At 40.3% G+C, this 17,546-nt stretch overlaps 1 protein-coding gene across 1 annotated transcript in view; it reads right to left on the bottom strand.

Moving 5' to 3' along the window:
- Positions 1-17,546, bottom strand: part of LOC145414518 (synaptogenesis protein syg-2-like) — a 476,991-nt gene that overhangs the window by 268,057 nt on the left and 191,388 nt on the right. Inside the window, exon 2 of the mRNA XM_080284041.1 lies at positions 8,820-8,952. Within this exon, the coding sequence (XP_080140167.1) occupies positions 8,820-8,899 (80 nt within the window). The 5' untranslated portion in view covers positions 8,900-8,952. The remainder of the gene's footprint in view (positions 1-8,819; positions 8,953-17,546) is intronic.

The raw sequence follows: 17,546 nt of genomic DNA, 5'->3' as shown, positions 1-17,546 counted from the left end.
TGCAACAGCAAGAATTTGTTTATCATTAATAGCATTAATTATTGATTGTCAGGGGTGGAGTCACTTTCTCGTGAGGCTAGCAGTACTAATAAACAGCATTTGTGAGTAATTAGTCTCCGCTGTGTACTGCTGATAAAGTAAAGAAATTCTCGTCCTTAGAGAATCGGCGAAGTAAGCCAGAATAAAGTAATCATTGCTTGATTTTCACAAGTCAATTCTTTGTCCTGTTCTCAAGCAATATTTAAAGTATTATTGAATAATATTCTTTAATATTGTATACACATAAAAACCCTGTGACATCCCCGTCACACTCCCTCTGCTCTATTTTACTCCATTCCTGTTCCTCTCTTCCCCCTGCCCACTGAACGGTCACTCAATGATTAAAAATGACAACTATAACGTCAGTTGGAAGGTGATGCTCAATTCCCCAGCAAAGAATATATGACACTGGGTACTGGACTTGTGTATGATACCCCACCAGAAGGAACGCCAAGTATCCACATCATGACAGCTTGCACAGTGACACTCTCCACACATTATTTATTTATTTATTTATTTATTTACTCGAAGACGATATAGGTTCGAATGAGTTTATGGGATATGTAATGACAACAGGAATAGAAAAGGGAGAAAGAGGAAGGGAGAAATGGGTGGCTTGAAAGAGAGGAGACTATGATGACAAATGAGAAGTATGGATGGCTGGAGTAGAAATATAAATGGGTTAAAAAGGACTAGTGTAAGAGAGAGAGCCAAGAGAGGTAAAAAGTTAAGCAAAAGACAAGAGAGATGATAAATAAAATTAATGAAGATATAGCAAAAAGAAAAGAGTGTTAATACTAATAGGAAAACAGTACGAAAAATGGCATGAGACTGAGGGAGAAACGCACAAGGAAGAGACCCTAACAATGGTGGGATGTAAGCCCCCTGAAACTGATTACTTTCATTTATTCATTTATTTATTTGTTTATTGTAGCTTCGGTCTATTCACAATACTCCTATACGATTTATCTAGCTTCAGGAGAACCCCTTAGTAGAGGAATTAATGATAGTTGTATTTGACCACCAATCTGAAGTTTCTGATAAGCTCAAAAAATCTGTCCGGATAGAGGAAGAATATAATATGAAATGCATTATCTTGTTTAATGTAGAAAATATATGTCGGAACTTACTGTTGAGAAAAAGGGAAGAAGGAATAGCTAATGTTGGGAATACGTGTGTGTGTGTGTGTGTGTGTGTGTGTGTGTGTGTGTGTGTGTGTGTGTGTGTGTGTGTGTGTGTGTGTGTGTGTGTGTGTGTTTTAAAGCACTGTAACCAGCTCCATCTCTTCCATTTCCAGTGATTTCATCCTTCCCTTTCTCCCCTGCACGTCTCCCTTTTATTTTTATCCTTTTTCCTCTCCTTTTCCTCTCTTCACATTTCTTTCCTTCCTTGTCTTCCACCCCAATGGTCTCCGTTTTTCTCCCTTCATCATCTCCATCATTTATCTTCCTTTGCCACTTCTTCCTACTTCCTTTCATTTTCTCTGTTTTCCGCTTATTTATTTATTTATTTATTTTTTACTCCTCAGTCATTTTCGACACTGTCTCTTCACTCATCTTTGCCCTCTCTTCTAGGATCGTGTCTCCCTTCTTCCATTTCCCCTCTCTCTTCATACATCTCTCTCTCTCTCTCTCTCTCTCTCTCTCTCTCTCTCTCTCTCTCTCTCTCTCTCTCTCTCCGTTATCTCTACACCAATGCTTTCCTATTTATTTCCCTCTTAATATCTTCTGTCCACCTCCTCCCCGCTCCGTTCATCCAACTTTCTTTATTTCCTCACCACTGAAACAGAAGAAACACTAATTTGTCCTTGTCAAAATATATAAGAATTTTGACAAAGTTTCTCTAACTCAATGTTAATGGAGCTTCGAATGAAAACATAACACACACACATATATATATATATATATATATATATATATATATATATATATATATATATATATATATATATATATATATACTGTATAGCTACAGGCAAACTGTGAAATCAGTAATTTCTTGAAATGCCTACCCAGTTCGTGAAGTGAGTGTTAATTGAGATGGATTAAATTAAGTTTAGGTTAATTACCTCCGCCGTGGAGGTTATGTTTTACCCGGCGTTGGTTTGTTTGTTTGTCGGTTTATCTGTTTGTCTGTATGTTAGCACGATTACTGAAAAAGTTATGAACAGATTTTTATTCAAATATTTTTGGATGAGTGAGCCATGGGCCAATGACAAAATGATTAAACTTTGGGCCGGATCTGGATCCGAAACAGGAATATCTCGCACAATATCTCCAAAAGTTCTCAATTAATTTCAATTAAATTTTGCGGAAAGGTGGGCCATGGACCAAAAAAGTTTTGGTCAAATTTTGGGGCGGATCCGGATCCAATATCCACGGATCCGGATCCGGGATTACTCAAAAAGTTATGAACGGAGTTTGATGAAATTATGTGGAAGGGTGGACCATGGGGCAAGGAAGAAATTTTTGAATTTTGGGGTGGATCCAGATCCGGATCCGGAGAGTCCCACACAATATCCCCAAAGGTCCTCCATGAATTTCGATTAAATTTTTGGGAAAGGTGGGCCATGGACCGAGAAAGAATTGATTTAATTTCGGGGCGAATCTGGATCCGGATCCGAATCCTATATACAAGGGTCCGGATCCGGATCCTGTTAAATGGCAATAACTTTGGCTGAGGTATGCGCTCTCTGGCCGCTTTCAAGTTTTGGCTAGATTAATTCTCTTCGACAGGGAGAGTATGTTTTCACCCCTTTTTGTTAGTTTGTTAGTTTGTATGTTAATAGGATTACTCAAAAACTAAAAGGGATTTGGACATAATTTGGTGGGTAGATAACCGGTGTCCCAGGGGACAATCAATTAATGTTTGGGATCGATCCGGATCGTATTACAGATTCTGGATCCGGAAAACCTTTTGCGAAACCCTATACAGTGATGAGAAAACCCAGCCCATTATGAAGAGCGGTTAGGAAATTACTTTGCCCTGTTGGAGAGATGTGCTCCACCAAGTGCCCCTCTAGCTTGGGCTGGGGTAATCTAGGTTCAGTTTACGTTAGGTTAGGTTAGGTTAAGTTAAGTTAATTTAGATGAACGCTTAACATAACTTAACATTCATCTAAATTATCCAAAGCTAACCTAACCTAAATTTAATACAAATTAACCTAACTGCAGCCAAAGTTAACCTAATCTAAACTAGAGAGGCACTCAGCGGAGTGCACCTCTCCGACATGAGCAACTTTTAATCAGAGCAAAACTTGGATTATACACTTCAGTGGTTATATATAATCTTTATAGTTAGGTCACACTCACAGTCTTCCTGTACGTCAAATTCATTCTTATTCTCTTCCCCCCCCCCTCCCCAATTTAGTATATTCTGTGGACTGCTGCCAATTAATTATAACATAATTATGATTACGATTACTTATGCTGTGCAATCGATCACGATTATGATTACAATGGCAATGGAATGAATGGAATCGATTACGATTAGGTTCCTAAAAAAAAAAAATTTAATCGATTCCTATTACAGTATTATGATTCCTGATTACCATTACATCATATCAGATACAGACAGACAGAGGCAGATAGACAGAGATAAACAGATAAAAAACTAGATAGATAAAAATGTAGGTAAATTTAAAATGGCTGAGGCAACACACACACACACACACACAGTGCTCTCTCTCTCTCTCTCTCTCTCTATCTATCTATCTATCTATCTATCTATCTATCTCTATCTCTCTCGTCTCTTGGCATTTGACGGGAAAATAAAAAAGATCATTATGTCACCCTGCCTCACATACACATACACTTGGCTATCTTGTTCATTCATAAAGCACCAGTAAAAATACTAAGACACAATATATATATATATATATATATATATATATATATATATATATATATATATATATATATATATATATATATATATCGTCATTATCCGGACCTCCTTTCCCATCCTAGGCCAAGGTGGGGAATAGCAATGTCCAGACAGCCAAAATATGTCCAATCCAATGGGCCACGCTTCCATTCACTCATCATTCAAGCCCCTGGAATCCTGTCTCTATCGGATGCGCCCAAAACATCTACCACGTTCTGTAGCTTTACATAAACGCATCAGATTGAGTCAATCCGGATCCTGCCTCGTTAAAAAGGGGTGCCAAATCCCTGATCATGCACTTCTCCTCACAACATTCATCAAGCCAGCTCGATCTCTTGTCAGTTCCCTAGCCTCAACGACTTCCACACCTCTCTTCCACACACACTCATCTACCATATCTCTCCACCTTTTCCTTGGCCTACCTCGCCCCCTCCCTCCTTCAAATTCGCTCAGATATACGTTTTTCACCACTCTATTGTTATCCATTCTCTCCACATGACCATACCATCTCGTTAACTCTTAAATTCTGGTGTCCACAGACTTCCTCACTCTACATTTTTCGTATCCTATCCACCCTGTCTACTCCACATACATTCCTCAGCAGTCCCATCTCCACTGTTCTTACTCTTTACCTTTCATTTTCATGCCATACCATAGTCTCACATCCGTATGTTAAAGTTGGCACTAACACTCCTTCATAGAAGCCTCGTGCAGCTGCAACACTCAAGCCTCTGTTTCTTATCAAGGCCTTCATTGCATCAGCTACTTTTCTTCCTTGTGTCACTTTACTTTCAACTTCTTTTGTACATTTTCCTCTCCTTTCTGTCACTGTACCCAGGTATTTGAACTCTCTTACCATTTCCAGACTCTCTCCATTCGTTGTAACATCGCACTGGGAGCCACCTTCTCTCTCAATAACCATCACTTTACTCTTTTCTACATTTACTTTCAAGGCACGACGCTCATAGACCTCAGCACTAGCTTACCTAGTTCTTCTCCGGTGGTTGCAAGCAGTACTGCTTCATCAGCATGCAACAATCTTGAGATACTCCATCCATCACCATTCATTACCAACACCATCCCTCTCTCCGTTACTTGTGTTTTTACTTCTCTCATCACCCCATCCATATATAGGCTATACTGAACAACCATGGGGACATCACACAACCTTGTCGCACGCCCTCACCGATCGTGAACCGTTCACTTAGATGCCCATTAACCCTCATATATATATATATATATATATATATATATATATATATATATATATATATATATATATATACACGCCTATGGTTTATTAATTTTTTTAGCATTGAGGATTGTGACAATAGCTGAATAGTTGAATCTTCATATTAATATACATCAGTTATGATAAGCAATTCCTCCGCTCTAATACAATGTTCCTTTGTAGTATGAATCCCATATTATCACCTTAATACAATTTCAAATATTACCCTTCATTATCCGTATACCCTTCTAAACTCAAATTGGGGGCCATGGCCAACGTGGAAGCAATGGCAGGATTTTAAAGAGGGTCAATGCAGGGCTAGTGTAAGTAATAGTTCAGGGTCCTGGTCCCATACTTATAAAACACTAAGACTGCGTCATATGGCGAAAGTCTGTCCTATATGCTCAAGAGAGAGCCATAATTCCTGATGTTCGCTCTAACCTGAGTCATAGCTAAAGACACCTCCCGAGTTTGTACAGCGCTTAGGACAGTTAATGATTCAGTCATAACGGTAAACATGGCCACTGCAACACAACAACAAATTCGCCACCGTCAACCAGGACGTTTTCCTGGCAGGAAAGATGTGCTTAATGACCTAAGTGATGCAGAACTGATAAAGAGATACCGCTTGGACCGTGCAGGCATAATTTTTGTGACAGATTTGGTGCGGGAGATCCTGACACGACCAATGGCAAGAAACAAGGGTCAAACTTTGCACGTTTACCTCATGCGATTTTCGATTTTTCGTTAACCCGCCCCGTCCCGACGACGTATGGGTACGTCACCACGATTTGCATTTGCCAGTCCCGGCGACGTACCAGTACGTCGTGCAATTGCAAGGTCGCTAATTTGCACAATTTTCAATTTTCGCATGTGATTTTTCGTATGTATACACGGGACACCTTCCTCTATTCCTGTACAAGATACCAAGCAGGGACAATGCCTTACACTGCATAACCTCCCCCCTCCCCCCCTCACGCCATTGTCTTGGCAAAGGACCTGTTACCAGTGACCTGGCTAGTAAAGTTATTCAGGGCCAGAGTGATTCCCCAATCGATGACAATGTGGAGGACAATGTTTACATAGCATTAGAAGAAGAAACAGCCAGAAATAATGATCAGGTAGTGTGGCAAAAATAGGTCAGGTATGGTGATTAGTTAGTGAGTGAAACAATGCTTATAATGCCTTTATTACTGCTTGAAAACCAATATACTGTCATACTACATATACATTCGTACCAAGTAAATAAATAAATACCGTTTATGAGTGGATAAAATAGTTACCCTCCCATAGAACTCGTTTTCTTTGGTGCCAGCATGTTAGAAAACCCACTCAGGTAAGGAGGAACTCCTACCTGGATTGGGCACTTTAAACCTCAGGTGAGCGATTTCTCTATGAATTTTCGATGTTTCTCACCAAAAGCGAAGGTTTTAGCCAAAAAAAAAAAAAAATCGAAAATACCTCGGGACTGGGGGATGTCGGAGGTGCGGAAAGCCTCGGGACGTGACGGGTTAACATATTCTAGTAGAATCGGTGATTCTAAGAATCTTTTCTTCTGTGACGTTTCCTTCGCAAATGTGTCCTTTAGGTGTTTTTATGTTTTATGGTAACAACTCACTGTACAGGGCGGCGATGGCGGTACCCACCTCCAGTAGTGCCGAGTCTGCTTAAGGCCGAAACGACACTTCTCTACGGTAAGAGGCTCTCACAGTTATTGTAGGTTAGGTTAGGGGTTAAATTTGGTTGGATTAGGTCTGATTAGGCAGGTTAGGTTATATTAATTAAAAAAAACACTTCCTTCGAGAAATGTCGTTTCGGCCTTAAGCAGACTCGGCCCTGCTGGAGGTGGGTACCGCCACCGCCGCCCTATACAGTGAGTTGTTACCACACAAACAAAAACACCTAAAGGACACATTTGCGAAGGAAATGTCATAGAAGAAAAGATTCTTAGAATCACCGATTCTACTAGAGAATGTTAACGAAATGTCAAAAATCGCATTAGGTATACGTGTAAAAATTGACCGAAACAAGGCTCTCATGCCAGAAGAGAAAGTTATTTTAATGTTGCGTTACCCTGCAACTGGAAGAATGCAACTTTGTAGTGGTCACGACCGCTTTTGCGTTTGTCTATCGCACTGTCAAAGTTCATGCAGGTGGTGGTGGTCATGGTGTTTGTGTACAGGATGGTGTGGTGAGGAAACATGTTCTCGTCCACAGTAAAACAGAGGTAAGTAATTCCTAAAACCTGACATTAATCAATTAACTTTTCGCAGAAAACATTTAAGAAAAATATCGTAGTAATTTTATACTTCTTGTTAAGTCTTTTCTTTACTGTTTTTGGTATTTTTCTTCAATTTCAGAACTCCCAACTGCTACATATAAAAAACCACCATCTCACCAGTTTGTGATTTCGACCTAACAAAGTCTCGACTTCGTTATGATGAACTGCTCCTTACGTCTCACATTTCTGACTTTCACCTATGATGTAGGTTTCAATTGTACGGCCTGGTCGTTTCGGCGGTAAGTCTTAGGCCGTAACCTAGCCTAACCTAACCCAGCCTAACTTCAGCAATGTCATCTTGATGAAGTTTGGCTATTTAGGCTATTTAGGGATTAGGTCGTTTGTCAGTTTGGACGTTGCGGCCAAAATGACTTACGACCGAAACGACCAGGACCGGTCCATCAGAGTGTGTCTCTGAAATCGCACTTAAGAGTCCTCTTGCCATTTTCCTCAACATATCTATATGTATCTGGTTTCTCCACCCTTCTACACAAAAAATAAAAGCCAAAACCGGTTGGATGTGGATCCATCCGACCTAGTATGAGACGTGAGTTATTCTCAACCTCGAATCAGTCGACTGACTGAAAGCAGTGTCATCCATCCCATTGAAATGTAACAAAATAAGCATTCTGATTGACAATTGTACGCATTAAAGTAAATGGAGAGCAGAAAAACAGTTTTTTTCATCATTATTTTTGAGGGGCTTAAGAGAAAACTGAAGAGGGAACCACGAGGATGTTAAGATCCTCACACGTGGGAAATGAAGTGAAAAACTTTGAGAAACACTGAATTAAGAGAAAATTGTGAATGGCTATGATGAAGACCAAAGACAGGAGGATTTATATCACAGCTGGAAGTGAGAAGGAGCAAGTGAATGAATGAAAACCGAAGTAAGAGGAAACAGGGAACTTTTAACATAGTCCTAACCAAAGTTTACAGATACCATGGTTGAGTGAATACAAGTATTTAGATCAGATATTTAGATATTTAAGTATAATGACACTGACAACACAGAATCCAGTTACTCATTAAGAGTCATCTGTATGTACAACGAATATGTTGAAAGTATATTCATACATAAATGTAACCGAAGTCAGTAAAATTATAAAGAACCTTGCATTTCGATAAATGTTTACTATACTCTACCACTTTAACTCTCTCTACTTCAGTGCTGAGGTATATTAAGAGATTAACAACTAAGTACTGTATAGTGATAGCCCTGAAGCAGTGGAATGGAAGGGACGTACGTTTGTACTGTTATCTTACAATGCTGCTGAGCGGCTTAATATAAGTTACAAGAGGATGAAAACTTCCGCGAAGTTAAAGTGGACGAACTAATTGAGCTGAGCCAGATGCCGATAAGGGTACGTGTACTGTACTTACATATAGAATGGCCTGCGTGCACCGTCCTTGTACCACACCACTAGCACCGCCTCGTCGCCAGGCCTGGTGTGTGCAGCCATACATGGCAGATGGGCGGGGGTGCCGGCCACTCCGTCCACACTCGACACAGGCCCTAGAAAAGAGGCAGAGGTCATTTGAAGAAAGAGGTTTGAGCAAGTGAATGGGGTTAGTGAAGAGGGTAGAATGAGTAGGTGGGTGGAAGAAGACGGTAGAGTGAGTGCATGAGGTAAGTGAATAGGCCTGGGTGGGTGTGGTGAGTGGGTGAAGTGGCTGGGATGATTAGGCGTGATGGGCTCGGAGGATACAGTGGGTGGACAGGGTGGGTGAAGAGGATAGGTTGGGTGGACGGGGATGGGGAAGAGACCACGATGAGGGGTTAGAACGGATGGATGAAAAGGCGGATTTGATGATCAGGGTGGCTGAATGGGTGGTATTAGTGAAAGGACAGGATAAGCAAGGATGGGAAAGAAGACAGATTGAACAGTCAGTAGAGGTGGGATGAGATGATGGACTGACGAAAATACTGGGCTATTCAGGTGAGTGTGGATGTGAGTAGATATGCTGATGAAGAACTGCGAGTGGGAATGTGTGTGGTGATTGAGTGGGTGGGTGTGGATAAAGAGAATGGACATAAGTGTTAAATGGACATAAGTGATTTGGTTGGTTGATTTGAGCAGAACTAATTGAATGACGGAGTTGCTGTCCAACTCTACCTGTGTGTGTGTGTGTGTGTGTGTGTGTGTGTGTGTGTGTGTGTGTGTGTGTGTGTGTGTGTGTGTGTGTGTGTGTGCAGAGTTCGGGTGTAGTGAACTGAGATGTCGAATGATAACGATCAAGTGGGGTGTCATTATGGGTGTCTGTATGTTGATCCAAAGGAATGAGTGTAGATGCTGAAAGGTTGGTGGGGGAACTGTGTGCATACGTGGATGAGATACCAGTGACAGGCTAATAGCTGGCCGTCGGAGAGGATGTGGTGGATATACTAAGGAAGTAGGCCTACATGGATGACAGGCAGACAAAGAGACTGTTGTCTTCAGAGTTTGAGAAGCACAGGTGAAAACAAGATTTCATGAAAGTGACAAGTGAGCAGTGATGGGGACAATGAGATATAACAAATAGAGTGGCTGGTGAAAAGAGAGAGAGAGAGAGAGAGAGAGAGAGAGAGAGAGAGAGAGAGAGAGAGAGAATAAGAAGCACATGGCAGGTTTGCATATGATAAGGAAAATGAATTAGTGAGCATTAAAGGTAAGGGTGCAGGTGAGTGGAAACGGGATGATAAGATGAAAGGACTAGGTTATTCGACGAAGAAACTGAACGGAGCACCATATATATATATATATATATATATATATATATATATATATATATATATATATGGTGGAGTAAACGTGTGTAGTAAAAGTGCAAATGAAGAAGAAGCAGAACAGGGGGGTGACTGCGATAAATATCATAGTAAGTGTGTGTGTGTGTGTGTGTGTGTGTGTGTGTGTGTGTGTGTGTGTGTGTGTGTGTGTGTGTGTGTGTGTGTGTGTGTGTGTGTGAGAGAGAGAGAGAGAGAGAATGATGGTTGGCAGGTAAATGGGAGGGTTGACAGGTAAGTAAACTGTGATGAAGAGAGAGAGAGAGAGAGAGAGAGAGAGAGAGAGAGAGAGAGAGAGAGAGAGAGAGAGAGAGAGAAAGAGAGAGTGGTTGTTGTATTTTTGGATATAAGAAAATGACAAATTACGACACCAGAGTGATATGCTGAAGGGCTGATTTATGAAGCCGCTTAACTTTAACTACAATACACGAACAACTGAAAACCGGAGAGAATTTCATTCCTTACAATTGCAATATAGTGGTCTGTGTGTCCTACGGCAATAAGCGAAACGAAAATTTTATATTGTCAGAAAACGTCGTGCATGGATCGATATTATTCATCGTTTCAGGTTCCCTGAAAGACATCTCCCAAGGTTTGTGTGGGATGGAGATGTCGAAGATTGAGGATAAAGTGGATGTGGGTGTCTGTAGTCTGACCCAGTGTTGTGTGGTAGGGAGGGTGGGTGGGACTGTAATAGAGGGAGTGGGCATTGTGCTGTGGGAGGGCCGAAGTGATTGTAATGTACAAAGGAGTGTGAGACTGCTTAGCTGAATGGAGGGAGGGAATGGAATTGTTATGAAGGCAGGAATGGTGATTATTCTAGGGGTATAAGAGACCGGTTAGTATTATGTGGAGGAGGAAAGTATTGTACTATAGGAGGGAGCTGGAACTGTATGTGAAAGTCAGAGACTGAATTATTGTGGAGGAAGAAGGGATTGAAATGAAAGAGGGAGTGGGCTCTGGTACGAAAGAGGAGACTGTGCTGTGCTTGTGGAAGGTAAAGATTGTGCAGTGCTATAGGATGGAGTGTGAAAGTGTGCTGTTTTGTTGGAGGTCTTTTAGGACTGTAATGTTGGAGAAAGTGGGGAGTATAACGTGTCAGTGAGATAAAAGATTCTGATACCTGATGGCGTGGTTTTTTTGTGGGGGAGCGAGTGAAAAAAAATATAAGAAGTGGGGATTAGAATGAGCAGGAGAGTACGGGGATTGAACTATGTGAGTGAGTTGGCTATTATTTATATTTTCTGTTGTAGGAGTAAGAAAAAATTCCTTTTGTTAGTAAGAATTATTTTCTTATTGTACTATATACCCTTAATGTACGTAGCTCGCCTTTCTTATATCACTTATTTCCGGATTTCCTTTGAGTTCAGCGGATAGAGTGTAAACTTGTGATATCATCAAGAAAAATAACCTCCTAAGACTTGTAATTTTGATTTTGATTTTTTTTATACATTTGTTTACGTCAATGGGGCGGTATTACTGGATGGATTTGCGATAATAAGGGAATAGGACGGTCTGAGCTTTGTGAAGTGAGTAGGCGAAGAAAGAGGAAGGTGAGACGATGGGGAAGTGCAAGATGAGGAAGGAAAAGGGAAAAATGAGTCAAGGCTAGTGGGTAGTTGGCGAGTCAGCGGTATGTGGACAGAAATGTCAGCCATGGGAAAGGTGGAAACATTGAGCAATTGGCTTGAAAAATGTGATAAATGGTCGAATGAAAAGGAATACACTAATATCATTACGGTTACATACATTCACACACGGAGTAAATAAGCACACACAAGTACATTATGTACAACACATCTGGGTTACCATATCAAGATGTGAGACGCAGGATTGTATGACTTATAGGAAGACATAAAGGAAAAAACTCAATTTGTTTTCCATTTTACCGACAAGATCATTTTCTTCTTCTTCTCTACTAAGAAAACAACAATGTAAAAACAGTGGAATGTGTAAACGTGGTGGGGTAAAAGTGGCAGCAGATGACCCGGTGGCTGTGGCAGGGCAGAATGCCAGAGGGGGAATACCAGGATCTCAAGAATGGCCTTCATATGTGTGTGTGTGTGTGTGTGTGTGTGTGTGTGTGTGTGTGTGTGTGTGTGTGTGTGTGTTTCTGTTTTATGTATGCGTGTATAGATGTTTACGTAATAGTTTCCTGTGTGTGTGTGTGTGTGTGTGTTTCTGTTTTATGTATGCGTGTATAGATGTTTACGTAATAGTTTGGTGTGTGTGTGTGTGTGTGTGTGTGTGTGTGTGTGTTTATGCATCCGTCTATGTCTGTTTACGTAATAGTTTGTTGCTGTGTGTGTGTGTGTGTGTGTGTGTGTGTGTGTGTGTGTGTGTGTGTGTGTGTGTGTGTGTGTGTGTGTGTAACAACTGAACTAAAAGTGTGCTAACTCTTAGCTGAAAATTCTGACTTTTGCCACTGACTTTTTCTTAGCCAATCCACGCTCTAACTCCCACTTTCTCACCTTCACACTCACTCTTTTATTCCTCTCACTGTCTCTCAACTCCTTACCCCATCTCCTTCCACTCTATCTCACCCCTCTCAATCTCTCTTACCTCTCTCCCTCTCCCCCCCGTCTTTCACTTTGTATCATCTCTCTTAGTACTTCCAATCGCCTTCCTTCTGTTTCCTCTCACTGCCACCTGTCTTCCACACTCCTTTCGCCTCCACTCATTTATTTTCGCTGACCCCTCTTACAGTCTCTTTTATCCCTTACCAATTCCATTCTCCTCCCCCCACCGCCACCTTCTCAATCTCAAATCCCTCGTTCACTCTCTCTTCCCTCCATTTCCAATTTCTTCATCATTCCAAGTTAATTATCACTAGTCTATCTTTTACTATATCTTTCCTTGTTCACTTCCCATCCTTTATTTATCCCATTCTGTTTTAATGCTGATTCACTCTCAGTTTCCCACTTTCATCCATGTTTTCCTTTTGTTGCTCCAACTCTCTCATTCCCTCAGCCTGTGCCGATCTCTCTCTCTCTCTCTCTCTCTCTCCTATTCCTTACCACCAGGTCCCCTTTTGTTTCCTGTTTACCTCGTCGTGGTTCTTCCGATCCTTTTCCGTTTCTTCTTTGCTGTTCCTTACCGCCAGTTCCTCTTCCGTTCCCTCTTCGCTTTCTCGTGTTTCTTTGCCCTCTTCTCCGTCCCTTCCTTACCGTTCCTAATCACCTGTTTCTCTCCCGTGTCCCTTTCCTCGCTCTTCTCCATGTACTACTTGTTTTCTCAAGCGCCAGTCCCATTAATTCTACTCCCTTTACAGAATTTCGCGACTTCTCGTTTGTCCACCTCTCTGTCTGTCTGTCTGTCTGTCTGTCTGTCTGTCTGTCTCTATGGTAACTGAAGATTGAGGTGAAGAACAGGTAGAGAGAGTCGACGTATGAGTTGGAATGAATCTGAGCGGAAGCGAGAATTGGAGTAAGTAGGTGTGGGAGTAAGAATGGGCATGATTACTTAGGAAAAAAAGGGAAAACAAACAACAACAGACCTGTTGGTTCTTTCATGAATGATTGTTAAAAGAATGGTTAAAACTAACAAAACTATTTTATCCGCCAAAGAAAAGCCTAGAAAAGCATCAAGGCTCCCCCCCCCACACACACACGCACAAAACTCCCTAGCCAAACCGGCAGCATAGAAAAACCGTCATGGAACTTTCATAGAAAAGAAGAAAAGGATATATTACTCTACATTCTCTGTCTTAAAAAGAAAGAAGTACAAGGTCAAATATATATATATATATATATATATATATATATGGACAGGATCCCACTGCTATCTGGCTCGTCTCCAGGTTGCGGATAGGGGAACGCCTTCCAAATATACTGTACAAGGCACCGTCTTAGACGGCGGCGAGAACCATGAGACTCTCTAGAGATATATAGGACTCCACCTCATATTCTGAATATGATGGCATAAAAATTTACATCTCACCAGAAACTATGTGGCAAGAAGGTGAGATTATTTACCAGAATCCTCCTAACCAATCATGATCGTCTACTAATGGTCCAACCGCACTTCTTTCTGAGCTTGTGGCCAGCGTACCATCGAAAGTGAGTAGGCACTGTCTCGGCAAATCAGAGACAGGGACATGAAGCAAATGATATCGATGAAGATCTATACGTACAATGTCAGAAGCCTCACAGATAATTACAAACTTGATAACTTAATGTCTGAATTAGAAAACTTTAGCTGGGATATTGTAGGATTAAGTGATATCCACGGAAAGAAAAAAAAAATCATTTCCAAGACAGCAGCCACCTGTTTTACTACAGAGTGGCAAACTGAAAGAGTTTGAGGTACAGGAATTCTAATTAACAGAAACCTTGCACAGAATATTGTTATATTCAACAGCGTATCTGACAGAGCAGTATGGAATATAATTTCACTGCAAAAGATATACCCTGAAAGACCATAGAAAAGAGGGATGCACAACCATATTTAATTTCAGAAGTGAAAGGAAGAAGTTTGATAAAAATAAAAATATATGCCCGATTAAGGTAAGCGAAAACAAAGCAGCTTTCAGTTCGAAATAATGAACAGATTTAAGGCCCTAACTAATAATGAGTTAAATGATTGACTAACAAAAGTGCTAAAAGAAACAGCGGAAGTGGTAGGGAAGCTAACAAACCAAAGCCAACAAGTATTTAAAAACGACCTTTGAGCTCATGAAAAGAAGAAAGATGAAAGTAAAAACAAAGAAAGCTGAGGTAGAAAGAGCTGAATTAGATTAGCTTATCAACAAGAGGCAGGGAGAAGAAAAAGAAAGAGAAACATGGATCAGATCAAACAAACCAGGAAAAGAAGAAAAGGTCTGAGATAGGTCCAAAGTACAATGGCACTAGGAAGCAGCGAATTATATCTTTGAAAGGCAAAAGTGGTGACGTCATTAAATGCAGAAATAGGATGGCGAAAAGAGTTGAACAATTTCACAAACTAGAACTCTGTAACTGTCCTATGGATAGTCACTAGTCTCCATCTGTTGTTTCTTAAAATGACCTTGACCCCAGTGGGAATATTTTTCTATCTGCAACGGCCCATAGCAGTACATAAAACCTGGGCCATTCAGATTCCTTGTGCAGGTCGTACTGAAATCTCCAGGAGACACGACCAACAAATCTCATTCACAACGTAACATTGATATGACTCTTTCTGACGTAAAGGATTTAGATTTTTTCTATCAGTAATGGCCCACGCCAGGACACATAATCTGGGCCCCTTCAGATTCCTTGTGCAGTCTCTGGTTCTTTTGGAATCGTTGCGAGACTCTTAGGTAATAATGCCAACAAAAACATTATTTTCCACCAATGTAATAGGGGGAGACTAATAACTGTATGCATCAACGACAATAACAATGGCTAACTTTTCAGTTATCACAAATGAAGTATGCACTTGGGATAATAAAAGACGAAGTAAACATTTCTCTTAAAAGTATGAATAGATGGCAGACCAAAGAAGAAGATGAAATAGTAGCAGATTCACTGTCGGATGCAGGAGTAGAAGTTCAAAACAGGCTTGCCTATTTATTTACTCAGTGTATAAGAAAGAAGATAATTACAAAAACATTGTTTAATGCGATATTTAGTTTCCTTTACATAAAAGGCGACTCAAAACATCGTAGTAACTATCGATCTATTAACTTATTACCGGTTATTTACAAACTCATCACTAAAGTCCTTATGAACAGAGAACCAAATTTAGAAGAAAACCAACCTCGTGAGTAGGTAGTATTCCGAAGTGGGTATTCGACTGCTGATCACCCACACACAATGAATCAGTTAACTGGGAAAACTTGAGGATATACCACTGTGCTTAGGTTTTGTTGATGATGAAAAGGCTTTCATGTCAGTGAAACACATAACAATTACCAATTCATTGCTGGAAGGAGTTAATGAAAAACTGTAAAACTGCTCAAAATCATATATGAAGAGGGAACTGCTAAAGCCAAATTACACAGTCTCAGAAAAAATTAAGATTGAGAAGGGCGTGCGTCAGGGAGATACACTTTCATCAAAATTGTTTACAGCATGCCTAGAGAGTATTTTCAGAAAGCTAGACTGGGAAAACAGCGTAGATGAAGAAAACCTAAACCATTTAAGATTTGCAGATGACATTGTCCTAGTCTCAGAAACAGCAGAAACATTGCAAGAAATGTTAAATGAACTAAACAGAAGGTCTCAAAGTAGGGCTAAAGATGACTCAGAGTAAAAGTAAAGTAATATTTAATCCAAATACACCAAACAGTGTCATCAGAATAAGCAAAAATATTCTTGAAGAAGTCAAGGAGTACAAATGATACGTTGAGAATGATTGGGGCGAACTCATAGAAACATAGTTTTGAGATAACGAAGGTTAAAGTTTGCCAATAAGCAAATCATCATATCTCCGCAGTACATTTATCAATTTTGCTGAATGAGGTCTCATTTTATAGCCCAGTTAATGCAGAATATGTCTCTTGTGGTAAATAAACTGTTTTATGTGGTTTAGTGTAAAATGATGTTCAGTAATATAATGGTGTGAAATGAACATTGATGACATTAATGAGAGAAATGATTTTATTTCTAATAACAACATTTTAAATCACTGTAAGTAATGAATAAATGTTAAACAAAGGCAACACTCAGTCTTGATGATGTTCCTGCTCTGAGAAAAAAGATGGTGAGCTTAGGAGGGTTTGGTGTGAAATGAATGAAATTAATGAGATATTACATTATTGTTCTGAAAACATTTTCAATCATTGTAAGTAACAAATAAATGTTAAACAAAGGCAACACTCAATCTACATGATGTGCCTGCTCTGTAAACGAAGCACGTGTGCAAGGAGTGTATGGTAGGAAATTAGTAGTCAATCTGGCCATCATCTGATGCCACCTCCTTCTCTGCAGCAAGCAAAGTTGATTGGCTGGCAATGACATCATCAAGAAATTCACATTGGTACTGTCTTAAGTATCCTCTAAGCACCTTCAGGTCTTCAACATTTTCCTTGGAGATCTGTATGAATTGGTGGTACTTGACAGGTAGAAGTATCACAGCTAAGTTAAAGGATGGGCAATAAGCTGGGGCCATTCCCTTTTGAAGCTTGAGTTCACTGATGTGAGACAAGTCGTAGTCAGGTGCAACTAAAGAGCCTTTTTTTTTTTTTTTTTTTTTTTTTTTTTTTTTAATGGAAACCCATCTATCCTTAAAATTGGCTCCTTGGAAAGCCCTCTCCGTATTGTGGTTCAGCAACGATGGAAAATCAACAAACAAAGAGGCATCTACCCCGCATGCTGATTGGTTCAAGGAAGTAATGAAGCAGGTGATTGGGCAGGAGCGCCACGGGCGAATTCGCCTGTCAGCCC

The sequence above is a fragment of the Coenobita brevimanus genome, chromosome 100 (assembly GCF_032717465.1).
Source record: "Coenobita brevimanus isolate Jiangsu-jjx chromosome 100, ASM3271746v2, whole genome shotgun sequence".
In the NCBI taxonomy this organism is placed as follows: Eukaryota; Metazoa; Arthropoda; class Malacostraca; order Decapoda; family Coenobitidae; genus Coenobita; species Coenobita brevimanus.
Note: the sequence above shows the minus strand (reverse complement) of the source record. Positions and strands in the feature narration are given on the sequence as shown.